Source organism: Lampris incognitus, chromosome 10 (genome assembly GCF_029633865.1).
Source record: "Lampris incognitus isolate fLamInc1 chromosome 10, fLamInc1.hap2, whole genome shotgun sequence".
Lineage (NCBI taxonomy): Eukaryota > Metazoa > Chordata > Actinopteri > Lampriformes > Lampridae > Lampris > Lampris incognitus.
Window position 1 is genome coordinate 52,723,011 of NC_079220.1, and position 16,662 is coordinate 52,739,672.

The 16,662-nt window shown below is 45.7% G+C and overlaps 1 protein-coding gene across 1 annotated transcript; it reads right to left on the bottom strand.

Moving 5' to 3' along the window:
- Positions 1-227: 227 nt before the first annotated feature.
- On the bottom strand, positions 228-9,432 carry LOC130119318 (centriolar coiled-coil protein of 110 kDa-like). The gene is made up of 14 exons (XM_056287777.1): positions 9,365-9,432; positions 8,350-8,522; positions 7,033-7,161; positions 4,421-5,600; positions 4,077-4,198; positions 3,516-3,693; positions 3,233-3,339; positions 2,988-3,104; positions 2,737-2,838; positions 2,519-2,635; positions 2,296-2,369; positions 2,076-2,141; positions 1,891-1,950; positions 228-1,758 (listed from the first exon to the last, which is right to left on the bottom strand). Exons 2-14 carry the CDS (start codon positions 8,494-8,496, stop codon positions 1,683-1,685), a joined length of 2,475 nt encoding a protein of 824 aa, XP_056143752.1. The 5' UTR covers positions 8,497-8,522; positions 9,365-9,432; the 3' UTR covers positions 228-1,682.
- Between the last annotated feature and the right edge of the window lie 7,230 nt (positions 9,433-16,662).

Genomic DNA, 16,662 nt, shown 5'->3' on the forward strand with positions numbered 1-16,662 from the left:
CCTCCCCGGATCGGCAGAGGGGGTGGAGCAGCGACCGGGACGGCTCTGAAGAGTGGGGTAATTGGCCAAGTACAATTGGGGAGAAAAAGGGGGGAAACTACACCCCCCCAAAAAAAAACAAAAAACAAACCTTGATTTGAAATTTACAAGAAAAACAATAACAGTAAATGACAGAAATATGTCTTGATGCATGCTCAATAATCCAGGTAAGGAAACCACAGAAAGTTGAATCAGTTCATCTGGACACAACGTTTATTGAGAGAAACGTCTAATCACTCATCTAAGTGACCTCTCCAGTCTCATCTGACTGCAGGTATCCCCACCCTTATAAACAATACAGTGGCATAACGACCCAAACCAACCACCTGTTTCATATGCAAATTGGCGTGACCATTAACCAGAGTTACAACGGCCATGTTTACTACTCACAGAGGATTGGGGAATAGTTGCAATCACGGTAAGATGGTGACAGATGTACTCTTTTGGGTCAGGGATGGTTGTTCCCTCCTCACATAGATGGAATGGGGGGGGGGGGGCTAAGAGTACATCTGCCACCATCCTCTGATGGATGACTGATTCCACTAACTCAGTAATGGTGCCACCACAGCAGAAGGCTAAAGGAGTGCTTTCGCAGCAGCGAGTAAGTGTTTTTATTAATGTCAATTTTACAATTTGAACTGTATTCTGAGTTTTGGCTTTATTAACGCACAGCGTTGTTGGACAGTTACACAGTGGACACTTCTGTGAATTCTTCATGCATTCTGAATGGTTTTGATATCTGAACCCCCCCCCCCCGCCAAACACCAACATTTAAGATCCACCGTCAGCGGTGCATCTTGCTATAATTAAAACGTGAAGTCTGGTTGCCATCAGCAAATATCTCCAAAAACAGAACTCAACTATGTGAATAAATACATTCATTTTTTTATACAGTTGGCATCGATCTATGCCAAACAGTTAAAGCATGTTGAAATCTGTGAAAGTGTTTACATGAATTGATCGAATGTCGGCACCGTTATGTACGGGAGGGGCTGCAGAGAGGAGTCCAGAACCCTTTAATGGGATTCTCATATGTCATCAATTATACATGCAAATAAACTCAACTACAGTTTGTAACTACCAGCATGGCGTTGGTGTTTGTGAAGGCGGCTGCACCGGAGGCAAGGAACAATTCAGAAACACAACAGGCGTCCGTGTCAGGTTACTAAAGGCAGGAGGGAAGGCGTCCTCGTTTCTCTTAGGCACCGATTTGTCTTTTTACCCCCACCCCTCCTTTTTTGAAAAACTTTTTCTTCTCTAGCTTGCATGAAAGTACATCAAGTATTTCACAAGTTCTCCTACCGTTTAAAACCTTTAAGTTCTGCTATCTGGCGATTTAAAAACCCTACACGAGGCCTCCAGCTCCATGTGAATGCTGCGGACAACGAACAGCCATGGCACACAGAAATCATTTCGGCAAACCACAACTAGACTGACACAAAGAACAAAACAACCAACAACAATGGCATCATGGTATTGATCCCCAAGGTAGTGTTTAGTGTTAACTACAGCCGTTAGGACCTCAGAAGGCAGACTACGGACCATCGTACTGTTGGCAGCTTTAATTGGATTTGTGATGGTGTAACTCTGCCGGTAAACTGGCGGCTTCAAGTTGACAGGTGGGGGTGTGTTGGAGCCCCCTCTTAACCCAGGGAGTGCTGCTTCTTCAGGCTGTCGGCACGCCTCACTCTTTCCTCTGGGGTTTTTCTGTACCAGCTCCTGAGAGGGAACCCCCAAAAAGTTTGAAGGCGTCCAGTAAAACTACTTTGGACGATGTTCATTACTTCATAATCAATGTAAAATAAGCTCAGGCACATACGTCATGTATGGAGAAGCCATGGTTATACTCACCCTTGGCGACTTAGCTGGCCCGGGGCGGGGGCATTTTGGCCTTGGCTCGGTTTCAGGATCCTGAGAGAGGAGAGGGGGGGAGGGCGTGAGGGAGACTAGCTTTTGGTTGAATCGGAGCAGGAAAAGGAGCTCGCTGATATTTCCTAAACAGCAGGGTTACTAAAAAGCCCAGCCGGGTTCAGTACCTATTAGCAGTTGGGCTTTTTGGCTTCTGCTGCATCTTCCTAACCTGGGCCGGGGATTGCCCAACCCTGAAGATACAGCAAGAACACAAAATAAGAGGACTGGCGGGTTATGGAAAGGTTACCATACCATAAGAGCTCTAAAGACTGTAAATCCACTAAATCCAGCTGCAGTAAATCAGTAAATCCACATTTATAGGAGCTCTCACCCTGCTCATCTCACCTCCTTTTTCTGTCCAGTGACCTCCGTGTTGCAGAGGACAGCGCCACTCTCTCCTTGGGGCCCTTGGCTTTCTCCTGCGAGTTTGACGCCGTGAGAGAACAAGTGTATTTTTAAACTTCACGGCAGAATGTGGTTCACTTCCAAGTGATGCTGAGAGTACACGAGTGAAGCGGTAAAGCAGTAGGTTGTGATTTTGCGAAGTAAACAAGAGACGCGGGGTTACCAACTCCCGCAGTTTCCTCTCTGCGCAGAGCTCCCTGTCCTGCTGCAGCAGTGCTAACCGCTCCTCCAGGGGCATCACAAAGAAGATGTCATGGACGTCATATAGGGCTGCTCGTAACTGACCACACACACATACACACACACACACACACACAGACATATAGATGGATAGTTTTCTTCTTTGTGTGAATTTTTATTTGTGTGTGTGTGTGTGTGTACCTGGGCTCTGACTCTCTCCTGTAGGGAGAGGTCTTGTGCTGAGATGGCGCCTTTCTTCTGTGGACTGTGAGTCCTGAATGAGTGGATGAACTCCTGTGTGTCCTGAGCACGCAAAACACATGGACACGTGTGTGCTCATCAGCGGCTTGAGACGTCAATAAAATATCTTTCTAAATACCTGGGAACCGCTGCTCCGAAGTGATCGCGCGTAACGTTGCACGTTGAGAGCAGGCTCGCCTGTGCGCACTCACCGACACAGTCTGACGTAGGTGTTTGACCTTCTCCGTTTTCAGCAGTCTGCGGGTGAGGAAACCGCGGGTGATGGCACCAAGTCGACAGAGTGCCCTTTGCTGCTCTGCGGTTAGAATCTGGAGCAAAAGCAGCGGGCACACAGCAAAGGCATGCGAATATAGTTCAGACGGATGTTTCCCAGGGACGCCGATGGAGACAGGGAGATTTTGGGCTGGTGCGTATATGACGGACGGCGCGTACCCACCTGACTGAGTCTTGCCCGGGGCTTAGTCCCCCAGCTGGGTCCCCACAGATAGACAGGGGGCTGGACAGAAGGAGAGGACACACAGGAACTGAGAGGAGAGGGGGAACCTGGAGAGGGTAATAAAGAGACGCAGCACTTCGATGGCGACTCACTGTTCTGTGCGGACAGCGATTTCTGTTCAACCGGAACATTTTCATCAGCACCAAGACCCTCATGCTTACTGACCTTTCATCGCCGCTATTTCATTTACACAAACAGAAATAATTACCTGTAATGAAACTACCTATACTGTGTCCCGGTGACCGTTCGCTTGGGGTGTGGGCAGGGCTGAGTCGAGGGCAGGAGGGGCTTACAACAGCATAGCTGTCACTCACAGACCTTTGCTCCTGCCCCCCAGTATCCTCACTCGTGTTTCTGTCACACCTGGGCTCCTTCGGTCTCCTCTCTTTGTCTTCCAGCTCCTAAGCACACACACAGAGAAAAGAACAACATCCTAGTGTCTCTCACACTCTGGAAAAGAACAGAACAAAATGAGATCAAGGCTATTTTCAAAGGGGGTAGGGTGTCAGTGGCCCAGGAGGTAGAGCAGGTCATCCGGTATTTGGATGGTTGCTGGTTCGATCCTCAGTTCCTTGCAAAAATGTCGAGGTGTCCCTGAGCAAAACGCCTAAACCGTAACTGCTCCCGATGAGTTGACACCACCATCGGTGTATGAGTGTCTGTGTGGGTGGGTAAATACGTGAGGCGTTAAATGTAAGGCACTCTGGAACAATATGCGTTTTTCAAATCCCCCCCTCCCCCCCTTTTCCTCCAGATATTTTCAACAGATTTGGTGCATGCAGACCTGTAGGAGGCGCTGCTGCTCTTTCTCCTGCTCAGCCAGGAGGAGAGACATCTGCAAGGCATGCTCCTCCTCCAGACGCCTCTGCATTTCCTCAAGAGCCTGCACTCTCCGCTCAGTGTCCTCTGAGGAAGCACATGTACACACACACACACACACACACACACAAAGACTGAATGCGTGCACGCATCCCTTACCTTTCCATCTTTTACATTTGTTGTTTCCCTATTCTCCTTTCACATGTCTATTGATTTATAAGCGGGAATGAGACTATTAACAAGTGAGTGTTCAAGGAACTGAGCTTTCATGAATAGTTTAATGCCATGTTCATATTTTCTCAGTCCTACCTTTCTTCCTGTCCAGCTGCTCAGTTCCATTTTTGTTTTGCGCCATTCTGCGATTGTTTGGCCCCTGAAGACCATTTGGCTCCATCCTGAGGTTCACCTGGGAGAGGTCATGGGTCACATGGGGCCTTAGCACAGACGGTGAGGGATTCTCTACATCATATGACTGGTTCAAGGGGGCCACAGGGGACCGACGGTTAGGGGCCAGGCGAGTAACCCCCGCCATAAAGCGAGGAACCCTCTCCTGGCTGCGGTCTATGTAATCAACTCCAGAGGGGGAGTGGGCGGGATGCAGCTGACTGTCAAGGGTGTGACAGCGCCGGCGAAACCCTAAAGCCAGATGGTCATAGTGGCCCATCAGGCTGGATCCTGAGGCTCTGACAGGGCTGCATAGTTCCCGAACCGGACTGTTACCACAGTGGCTGGATCGACGACTGCTACTTCCACTACCCCCACCACCAGCACTCCCTACCAGGCCCCAGTGATCTGAGGACCTTGTGCCCCCTAACAGTGACTCTCCCCAAGCCGCCATGGCTGCAGGCTCCCCTGACCTTACTGGGCTTCTGGGTTTGAGGTCTGCTGGGTCAACGGGGAAGCAGAAATGGATGTTACCAGCAGAGACAGGGCGGGGTCTGCGTCTGTGTGCATGAGGACTGAGGCTGGGTTCTGTACTATGGAGGCTGCCGTTGGGGTCAGGTACACTAGGTGAGAGGCAGCCAGGCTGCTGGGTCTGGGTGTGAGGTGGGCCCACAGGGCTGTGATGCAGGCTGAATCCAAACTCAATTCTGCTTTCTCCCAGTGGACTACGACTCTCGTTCTCCTTGTCAGAGAGGCTCTCGGGTGGGGGCGTAGGGGTGAGCCCAATGTTGACTTTTGACTCTCGTCGACTCTGCTCCCTCTCCACGTACTCCCTAGACCTCCTCAAAAGGCTGTCCAGACTTATGTCCTCCTCCATACTCTTCTCCTCCTTGAGTTCCTTCTCCTCCTTGTAGTCACTGAGGACAGAGGTAGGCTCAGAACAAGGGGTGGTGGGCTGATCGTTTCTTTTAAGGCCACACCCTGGGTCCCTGGGAAGGTCAGGTGAGTCAGTTACCAAGGTGTAACCATTAACCATCTCAGGCTTAGGGGAGGGACAGTATGGAGGAGCTGGTTGTTTATCAAGCTCATCAGGTCCACTGTGTACCTGTTGATGATTAGTAATAAATTATCAGTTTTAAGAACATACGTGCTCCCTAATCAGCCGCCATGCCTCATTATATAATTGCTAAAACCCTAAATTGACAGGATCACCAGCTAGTAGATAAATTTGCCCCGTGTCACTAAATGTGCAATACTTCATTTCTCACATGCTTACAAACTAGCCAAGCTCCCTCTATGAATTCAATGGCTTCCCTTTCTCTTTGAAAAAAAAAAAACTCAGTCCGGACCCCTTACCCATCTTTTTTATGTCAATTCATCTCCTTGTAGTTTGTGAAAAAATGTTACATATGCAGTGGTGACAGTCACTCCATATTAACTCTATTGAGAGACTAAATTCTTGAAAGTAGGGTTGATTTCTATGTAGGTGGTTTTGCATTAGACCTTGAGGGGGCAGGACAGGGTTGTCCTCAGTTAAAAATAGCACAACCTACTTCAGCAAGAGTCAGACAACTGGTATTCAAGACTGTCAATGCTAGTAGAAACTCCAGCTCTGTAATTCACGTTCTGTGCCATATTTTCAGTCTGACACACAGTTAGGGTATATTTAAAAATATCTGATTCATTAGTTTATAAAAGGATTTCCAAAAGCTTAACATTAAATCGTGCAGTGTGGACTAAAACCAAGTCCATATGACCCCTGCAAGTCTATAAATGTAGTACATATATGTAATGACTATTCCAAATACAAGTACCATAGGGGGAGTCCAGGTGAAAGTTGTAATCTGATTTTGATTTTGTGTGAGAAATCTATTTTTATAATAAAGCAGAGATGTGGACAAAGGGGGGAAATTAGTAAAAGGGGGATAAACTAAACTCGGGGCCATCTGAGGCATGGATTATGGAAAATTGAGGTACAATTAAGAATTAAAATCATGTTCATAATAGAATGTACACTGGATTTTGAAATAATAGCACATTTCTAATGCAATGCATCCAATAGAGACTTTTGTTTTATACAAACAACACACACAGCGCACATCAGTATCTTACTACGTCACTTGCAAACCTCGTCACGTGATGTAAAGCTGTATTCCAAACCAATTTCTAAACATCTTGTTTACCATTAATCAGGTGGTCATGTAGAGCATCTTTAAAAATCTTGTAATAATGGAGTGGGACTGTCTTCCCAGTTCTGTAGTATGAGGCACTTGGCAGTTATTAAAGCAGCGAGAAAACAATTTCCTAAGAGCTAAAGTCTAAATGATGACTCCAATCTAATATGACCAATTTCAAGCCTGACTTTATAATCTCCTTTTAGAATAATTCTATTTGCTCCCAGAGAGATTTGAATTGAGGACTATGTTCGGTTTTTTTTCTTCTTCTTCTTTTTAATGGCTGTTAGGATCGACCACAGAGTATGACGGCTCACTGGACCAGTTCCACATCTGCATTCAGGGCCAGACTGTGCTACTGACCTGAGCTGTGTCCAAGATGTCCTGAACCCTGGCCAATACGCTGTTCCTCTTTTGGCGCCGCCGCTCCACTTCCAGTTGAACTGCCCTTTGTCTGTAGTCACACATCTCACTGCGCTGCTCTGGGCTTAACTGTCAGGCACATGAACGTATTCATACATGCAATATATTTCAAAATGGATTCAAATTACTTCAGCTCCCTGACGTGCTCTTCGTATTGTGTGATGGCATCAAATATGAGAAAAAAGGTGCATCAGTTAAGGCCTGCTCACTATTTTGTGGCATTTGTTTAAATACACTAAATGTTTTTGTTATTTGGAGGACTTGAATTTCTAGCTACGTTCTATTTCATATGCGACCTACAACCCCCCACTGGCCTCTCTGACACCCTGTCACAAGACCTTTTCCTCCATCTGGCTAGCTGCGTAGACTGATTTGGTCAGCAATCAGCCATAAATGGATCCTCCTGACTGACACGAATCAGCATTGCTGTTCCTCCTGAACAACTCAAAATGCCAATCCAGGCCTAAGTTTCACCCGTTTCCCTACATATTTTAGAAACATTTTGTTTATCTCTTAACCCCCCCCCCAAAATACTGTTGTCGGATAGACTGCGATCAGCAGTACATCTGTGAACTCACACCCGTGTTGTATTGCATGCAGATCTACTGGGACATTCTCCTCTATGCTACAATTTCACACAAAAAAAGAACAAGTGAGGAATGCATTTTGATAACAGGCAAATTGGAGCTGCAAAACCACAGCACTTAGCCTAAGTAGCCAGTCACACATAGCCTTCCATGGAAACCTTCCAAACATGTGGTCATTATAAAGCAGTATATTAAAGAGACTCCATCCTCACGACATACCACTCTCATTGCTCTGACTGCCAGAGTGTAACCTTGAGAAAAAACAAACAAACTTAGAACCACTTGATAAGCAAACGTTCATAGTCTTTGCCTTACCCCTGTCTTTGCTAAGCAAATTTAATTTTCAGCCCAGGATTCTACAGTACAGCATTTTCACCTTGATTTTCTAAATTGTGACGCTGCGTCGTCGAAAGTTGATCTGGTCGAAATCTGACCATGCGTCCCATGCAAATGTCGAAGACCAGGTTGAAACTCAAAACCACAGCTGCTTTTTGGGGCCTCCTCAAAGGACACGAACCTTATACAGCTGGATTGGAACGGCACTAACTGGAAACGTCTATGATTATCTGGTTCGAAGAAATGTAATGTTAACCTTACCTACCGCATTCGTAATTCTGCAGACACTTGCTTCAATGTTAGTTAATCACACCTTCTTCTTTTTTTTGCTTACCAGAGGCGAAAGAACAGTCCTTCCATGAAAGCGGATGACAGAGAGAGCTTTCAAGGGCCAGTAGGGCTCAGATGCCGGCTCGTTGAATCTCCCCTCTTCCTTCAGTACGGCCAGAGTCCTCAGACAGAACTCCTCATAGGTTTCCATCTCCGGATGCCCACCACCCCCCGACACTAATGAATAAACACACAGCACGGTGCCTCGTCACAAAACTGTAAAAGTTCAATGGGAAAAAAATTGAATTAAGATAAAAAATTTGCAAGATGAGTGAGCGTGGGTTTCGGTGTCAACACACTGGAAGGGGGGGGAAGGGGGGGGGGCAACAAACCTTTGTGGCGTGGTGATGACGCGGGTAACTAAGGCAACCCTATCTGTCAAACTACGAGCAACTGGGAGAGCAAGACAAACACAAAAGAGGGTCTGTCTGCCCTTAGCAACTGTATCTCACTCATCACATTCCTGCCCGTCCATTCTATGAGGCCAGGCTGCCCATTTGCACCTCTGATGGAAATGGGCAAGGAAGCGTGTCTAAATCGACAAGAGCTGCTATTTCAGCAAAATGACAGTCTGTACACATAAAACGATGTTTGACGTAAGCCCTGGTTTATTATTGCTGTTATACCAAAAAATAAAATCCTTACGTTATTATGACGTTATTGATGTGCCACAACACGACGTCATCTGCCCCAGGTAAAGGATGAGGATGCTTTGCAGCGGATCAGCGTCGCTATCCGGAGATGTCACGTGTAGGCGTGGTTATTACCGCTGTGACCGCTCCTATGAGCTGGTGACACCGGTGGACGACGCTTCTCTGAGCCTTCGATTAGCCTAGCTGCCCCCGACCGGCCGCGGACGAACCCCCCCCCCCCCCCCATGTGACCCCCCTCAGACGGGGCGCGATTCGTTCGGCATTGCGATGGATGAACGCTGTCTTCGCAGCATCCTTCGGAATCCCGAAGCCCCACGCTTTTAACGCCGCAGCCGCGTCCCCCGCCGGAACCTTGTTATTCCTTACCTCGGCTCAGCGCAGCAGCCACGCACCAAAACGGCGACGGCTCCCTTCGTCCCTCTCGACGCCGAGCAGCTCGCAAGACAAACGCATGCTGGTACACCACCAGCGGCGGGTTTGAGGAATTCTCCTCCTCCTTCTTCTTCTTCTTCTTCTTCTTCTTCTTCTCCTTCTTCTTCTTCTTCTCTTACTCTCCTCTTCGGTCTTAGGTTGCCCCTCGGTGCCGTCCGCTCTTCCGGGACGCAGCAGCGCCTCCTAGCAACGGGACGCGCGCTCGGCTCCATTTTGAAACGTGCCCGACTCACAGCGCGGGTGATTCTTCCATTTGGGGAAACTTTCCGCTTTGGAAATTTCGGGGGGGGGGGGGGGAATATACATTTCTTTCAAATCTGTATCTCTCCCCCCCACCCCCACCCCCACCCCCAAAAAAAGGCTCTATTAAGTGGTCCGGAACTAATATCATAGCACAGCTTTGATCGTCCTACAAAATAAGTTTGATATTTTGATGCTTTTTTTTTCTTCTTTTTTTTCAAAGTTGTTCCAGCAAAACGCGACGACAACTTTCACTTCTCGGAGAGAAAGTGGCTAAGTCTTAGCCTCGCTATGCTAACTTTGTTAGCTGGCATGTACAATGTACAATAAAGGGAATAAAGGGAAATTTCTTATTTCGGAACTAAAACCCTCAAGTAGTAACTTGTCTGATAATAACGCCTAATAAACATTCTCTCCGGTCACGACATGTGACCCTGGACATGAGAAAGTCATGCTTCTGCCACTTCCCATTTCCATGGCAACCGCATGTTTGAAAAAACGCTATTGCTCTCTAATATGTTCGGTGTGATGGTAATGACAGATGTATGAGGGACAGCGATATTTAACTGAAAAAAATGTGCAAATTGCACACATATATAGATATATATTGTAGCGAATCCGGAGGGGCAACCACAGGAACTGTCGCGGCCGGGACGCGAACCTGCATCGCTCGACTAAAGGTCAGACCCGCGAGCCAGCAGCCAGCGTGTCTTCTGATCCATGCACGTTACAATATATATAAACCATGTGAATTTGAAATGTCTTTTTAAATTATTATGAGAAAATGCAAAGTAAACCTTTAATGAATTTAACAATTTTTATTACTTCATTATAGAGGGGAAGTTAAAAAGTCTGGGTTGGGGACAAGCCCAAAACAGTGAAATTCTGGCACATTTGAATTTTCATCACACTGAAAAAGTATTAAAATGTTATTACTGAGACACAAATCTTATATATATATATATATATATATATATATATATATGTATATAGCTAACACAACCTAACGCTAACAAATACAATCATTTGGGGGGTTTTTTTCAAACAATTTTTTTTTCTTGAAAATCTACCCTGGGAACGGAAAAACTCCCTTAACTGAAGAATCACCCATGTACAGACAGACAGACAGACAGACAGATAGATAGATAGATAGATAGATAGATAGATAGATAGATAGATAGATAGATAGATAGATAGATAGATAGATAGATAGATAGATAGATAGATAGATAGATAGATAGATAGATAGATAGATAGATAGATAGATAGATAGATAGATAGATAGATAGATAGATAGATAGATAGATAGATAGATAGATAGATAGACAAATGAGGGAGACAAATTAAAGGAAAAAGCTGAATGTTTGACCCCTACAGTGAGGGGGTCTGGGGGGCTCTGTTATGCTGTGTGTGTGTGGGGGGGGGGGCATTTTCCTGGTATGGTTTGGGTCCACTTGTCCCCTTAGAGGTAAGGGTCACAACAAATCAATACAAAGTTATTCTGAGGGATCGCCTCTCTCCTATGATGAAACATCGCTATCCTGATGGGAGTGGTCTCCTCCAGGATGACAATGCCCCCATCCACAAGGCATGAGGGGTCACTGAACGGTTTGATGAGTATGAAAATGGTGTAACTCATATGCTGTGGTCTTCTCAGTCACCAGATCTCAACCCAGTTGAACACCTATGAGAGATTTTGGACCAACGTGGTAGACGGCCTTCTCCACAACCATTATCAAAACACCAAACGAGGGAATATCCTTTGGAAGAATGGTGCTCCATCCCTCCAGTAGAGTTCAGAGACTTGTAGAATCTATGACAAGGAGCACTGAAGCTATTCTGGAGGCTCGTGGTGGTCCAACACCTTACTAAGACACTTTATGTTGGTTTTTCCTTTAATGTGAAAGAGTAGTGGAAGCTAGGTTAAGAGGACAGGTGATGATCAGTGAGCAGCAGTTTGGTTTCATGCAGTGAAAGAGCACCACAGATGAGATGTTTGCTTTGAGAATGTTGATGGAGAAGTATAGAGGAGGCCAGAAGGAGTTACATTGTGTCTTTGTGGATTTAGAGAACGCATATGACAGGGCGCTGAGAGCAGGTGTGGTATTTTATGAGGAACGTCTTTTGTGAGCAAAGGAGAATTTGTGTGTATTGGTTTTGCAATGCGCACATTTGCATCATTGTTCCGAAGCAGCGCGTCGATGTCACGTTCTTCAAAAGGGGTTTTGGAATTCTGCAAAAGAGAAACGAGAGAACCCGCTTTTGATGGAGGACAACACACAACATGTATTTCTTATGGGATCATGCACGGGGCTGTATTGCTGTTGTTTTGTGTATTTGACTTGTGTTGTATCTGCCTAGGTTTGACTGATGAAAGATCATAAGGATGGCAGCTTTCAGTTTGTTTCTAGGGTCTTTTATGAAAACACCAGAAGAAGTACATCGTCCTAATTAATAATGTATATTGATAGTTGATGGAGTATCGTGTAGAGGCTGAATGCAGCCTACCTCAAAGGACTGGCGTTTCACACCTACACATGCTGTTGACTGCTCATCGCACAAGGTGATATCCAGACGCGCTGGCTCTTTATTCAACAACGCCGCACGGAATTGTTCGTAGTGCTCATCTAATTGGGATTCAAAGAAAGAATTCGTTAGTAACTGCAGAAAGAAATTTTGCACGGCAATATTTCGACCGTTCCATCCCATACATTGATACCTAGCAGGTGCTTGCAGGAGGATGCCACATTGTTTTCAGACAGAGCACCGTGTTTGTGGAGCACCGGTCTCTCACACACTTCCCCGCTGATGAGGCCCTCAATCACCGTGTGTCTGCTCTCTACCGGGGCTTGCTTCATGACTTTTTCCATTTCTAGAAAGCAGCATATTAATACATAATGTTAAGTTCAGAAACTCTGGCTAAGAAGCTTTATGACGTTTTTTTTTAAACCCAAACACAAAGAAAATACCTGCACTGGAAATGTCCAGATAAGGTACTGACTCTGTGTTGGTACTTCTTGGAAACTACTGTTACATTTACCCACCCATTATCCAAACCGCTTTATCCTGCTGTCAGGGTTGTGGGGCTACGGGAGCCTCTCCCAGCAGTCATTGGGTGGCAGGCGGGGAGACACCCTGGACAGGCCGCCAGGCCATCACAGGGCCTGCTACATTTACATGGAGAGTGATATTCCAAACCCAGCCGCTGAGGATGCACAAACCAGTGCATTTTTAGGGGGTGTCAGGGTTGTCAAGCGTTAAAGGGAAGGTTTACAAGATGGTGGTGAGACCAGCTATGTTGTGTGGTTTGGAGGCAGTGGCGCTGGTGAAAAGACGGGAGGTGGAGCTGGAGGTGGCAGAGTTGCAGATGTTAAGATTTTCACTGGGAGTGACGAAGAAGGGCAGGTGTCGGTAAATAAGGGTGTACCGCTTTAAGAGCAAGATCCGGGTCGGACTGTGATTGGTTGGTAGGGAGGGGCGAATGAGGAAGTCGTTGTTGTAGTTGTTGTGTGGCGTGAACGGTATTGGGAGCTCCGCGCAAGTGAAAGGAAATATTACTACTAAGAACCGTGATGATGTATTGGACCTATGTCAACGTTTTGTGCAGCCGTGAAGAAGGATTAAACGTGTTTCCAGAGAGAGAAGACGGTGTCCTCGCCATTTTCAGACGAAGGGAACTATTGAGCCGTGTTGGGTTGTGCTCCGGAGTTTAGCTAGCTAGCTAGCTAGCACCAGGCGGTGACGGACAGCGCCGGCGAACTTCGGCCCTGGACCCCAAATAAATTCGGTTCCCCTGCAGCTTCCGGCGAAGGTACTCAGAAGACGAGAGACAGGAGAAGTAACAGCAGGATTAGGAACGAGTAATAATGGAAATCAGAATGAAAAAAATTGTCCATGCAGCCACAGCTTGCTGTCATATATAGTGAATGGGGTGCTACTCCTTTAAGAGGAACTATATTGTAACGTGCATGGATAAGAAGACACGCTGGCCGCTGGCTGGCGGGTCTGACCCTTTAGTCGAGCGGTTAGCGATGTCTCCTGCGGTGCGGGCGATACGGGTTCGCTTCCCGGCCGCGGCAGTTCCAGTAGTTGCGTTGCCCCCCCCCCCGAATTCGCTACAATATGTTACATGTATGTAACGGCGGGTGTGGGTTGTGTAGGGACTCAATGTACCGCATGTAAATCACTCGATTATCAAACACATTACCGCAGGCAAGTTGTATGGTTCTCCATCTTACCTTGTGCTGTCGTCAGACAACTCTCACAATAGGTGTCTGTTAAAATGCCACAACAACAAAAAAAAATAAACAGAATGAAGCAAAAGAACCACTGAAACTAGCACGACAAAGAGAAACACTCGTGTCTGCCAAGTAACTACTTTGTATCAGGTAACTATCATAACTCAGCAAATAAATCGAGTAATGACCACACTCTTTGCTGAACTTAGGTAACCGATGCTTACTCGCAGCGATCCGCGCCCCGGGGCTGCGCAACGAGCGGCTGAAACGTGCACAACACAAACATGAAGATCTGCATAGCTAGAGATCACAAGGTCGTCATGTACACCAGTGTTTCTCAACCGGGGGTCCGCGGACCCCTAGTGGTCCGTGGTGTAATTGCAAGGGGTCCGTGAACATAAAATATCTTAAAAAAAAGATCCTATGACATTTATAGAAATAGGATTATTTTACTCAAATGTGACTGAGACCTTTATCTACCTAAACTATAAAGGGTAACAGGACTTTTTTCTCTAATTACCTCTGTTTCACAAGTGTAATTTATTGTATTTTAATAAGAGATCTCGCTCCCGTTTGCATTGTTAAAAGTTACTGCGTAAAAATTCTGTTGTTACATATATCTGAAAGTTACTGAATACATATTCTGTTTTGTTACATATATCTGAAAGTTACTGAATACATATTCTGTTTTGTTACATATATCTGAAAGTTACTGAATACATATTCTGTTTTGTTACATATATCTGAAAGTTACTGAATACATATTCTGTTTTGTTACATATGTCTGAAAGTTACTGCATAAGAATTCTGTTTTGTTAACTATATCTAAGTTACAACTGAAAGCTTTTATTTTTGCCCCAAAGAGTGAAGAAATGATATTATGCAATTTAAAATGCAGTTTCTACTGTTTCTATCAAATTGCAACCCCCCTCCCCCAAGATCAGGTGGAGGGGTCCCCAGGGTAGATCCAAAATACGCAGGGGGTCCAGGACCCCAAAAAGGTTGAGAACCACTGATGTACACTACGCTCTCGCGGCTCGTTTTCGTCTGTGCACGAGGTGGCCGGGAGAATGGTAAAGTGAGATCTTCGCTCGAGGGCACAACCTCAGTCAACTTTCTTTTCATAGGTTGTGGTCACACGCCCCCGGGGACAATAGGATCACGGTGAAACATTCCACAAATGACGGTTGTCCAGTTTTTCTGGTTTTCACCCATAATCCACTCTCAATTTTAACTTGTGTTTTCGTCGATGACGTAGCGTTAACGACCTCTCTATTAACACCGCCAAGGGGGGGGGAGGGGGTCTCCCATTGGTGTTCCAATGGCCTGGATCCCAAATACACATATTTGGCAAGGGACCCTCAGATAGAACCAAGGTGACCAGCAGTTCCATGCAGGGCAGTTAAGAGATCACAGGAAAGGTTGAATTTTTTATTATCAGGCTTTTTAACATTACAAGGAAATACGGCAAGAATTAAGAGTTAACAGGGAGTAGCCCAACTAGACCGGACAAAGGGGCAACTCAACAAAAGATTAAATAGCACAAAAGAAAAAAAAATTCTCTGGAGATTTAGCTGTTAAAGAGGAGAGGACAAGCTTTTAAATGGGGGTGCAGGTATGGGGGCTCCCCACACAGATAAACCACCTCTTCTCAAGCACATGCATGGGACTTCTCCTCTCTGCCTATTTTACTACTCAAGTGCATTTTAATCTTGTTTAAAGCGCGTGAGAACCCTATGAAGCATGATTACATTGAGATATGCCGCATGAAGGTGATGATAGATTGAGCGCACATCATAATCAAACTCTGATGAAGGGTTTCAAATGACCAGTATCCATGTCATTATGATTCAAAGGTACCACTATACTTCCAAAGGATGGGCAAAAAAGTCCTTATCGATAGTTGTAAGGTATTCTGTAGTCCTACCACTCTGGGAATTTGTCTTTCTTGCAAAATGATAAACTTAACAGGAAAACTGCATTGGATATAAATCAAATTACACGTTGAAATGAACGGTGAATGAGTTTCATTCGGGGCCCGTCACTGGTAAAAGTTAAAAAAAAAACCACTCAATTTAGCTTTTCCTGCATTACCCAAGGTGTGGGTCTTTGCCCTCTTGTGGTCTATATAGGTATTGCAGGTTGGCCAACAATTTATTTATTTTTTATATTTTTAGGAAACATACTGAAGACATTTTTATCCACTGAAAATCACTTAAAATGGCATAGGTCAAATGTAAAATCGTATTTTTTTTGTAGTTCAAAAGTTTTTTATTTCAAAGTTGAGGAACTCAGGAAATGTTTCTTAGGTTTGCCAGCGCTTAAACCCAACGGGAAATGGATGTCTATTTGCGCGAACATCTTACTAGGGCGCAATTTCTCGATCGCGGCGAGAGACACGAAAACACTCAAAAACACCGATTGTTCCGCTCGTACTTTAATCGCTTGGACCAGCTGACAGACACACGGGGCAGTTTATCTCGGACCTCCTTTGAGGACACCAAGAAATTCCCTGACCCTACAATGACCATTAATGTGATCAATAGCTGAGCTTATCTTAAATCGTGTTAAGGAACTTATCGAATTGATCGATCAACACCTCTGCCCTCGACCGACGTTATTTCAAGTCTCACACGTGGCCAGCCACCAGGCGACGCTGTGCTAGTCACCCATGGTTCCCATATTTGGTCATTTTGACCATATAAGGGCCGGTGACGCGACGTCAACGTTGAGGCGGAAAATATCGGCGTGGAG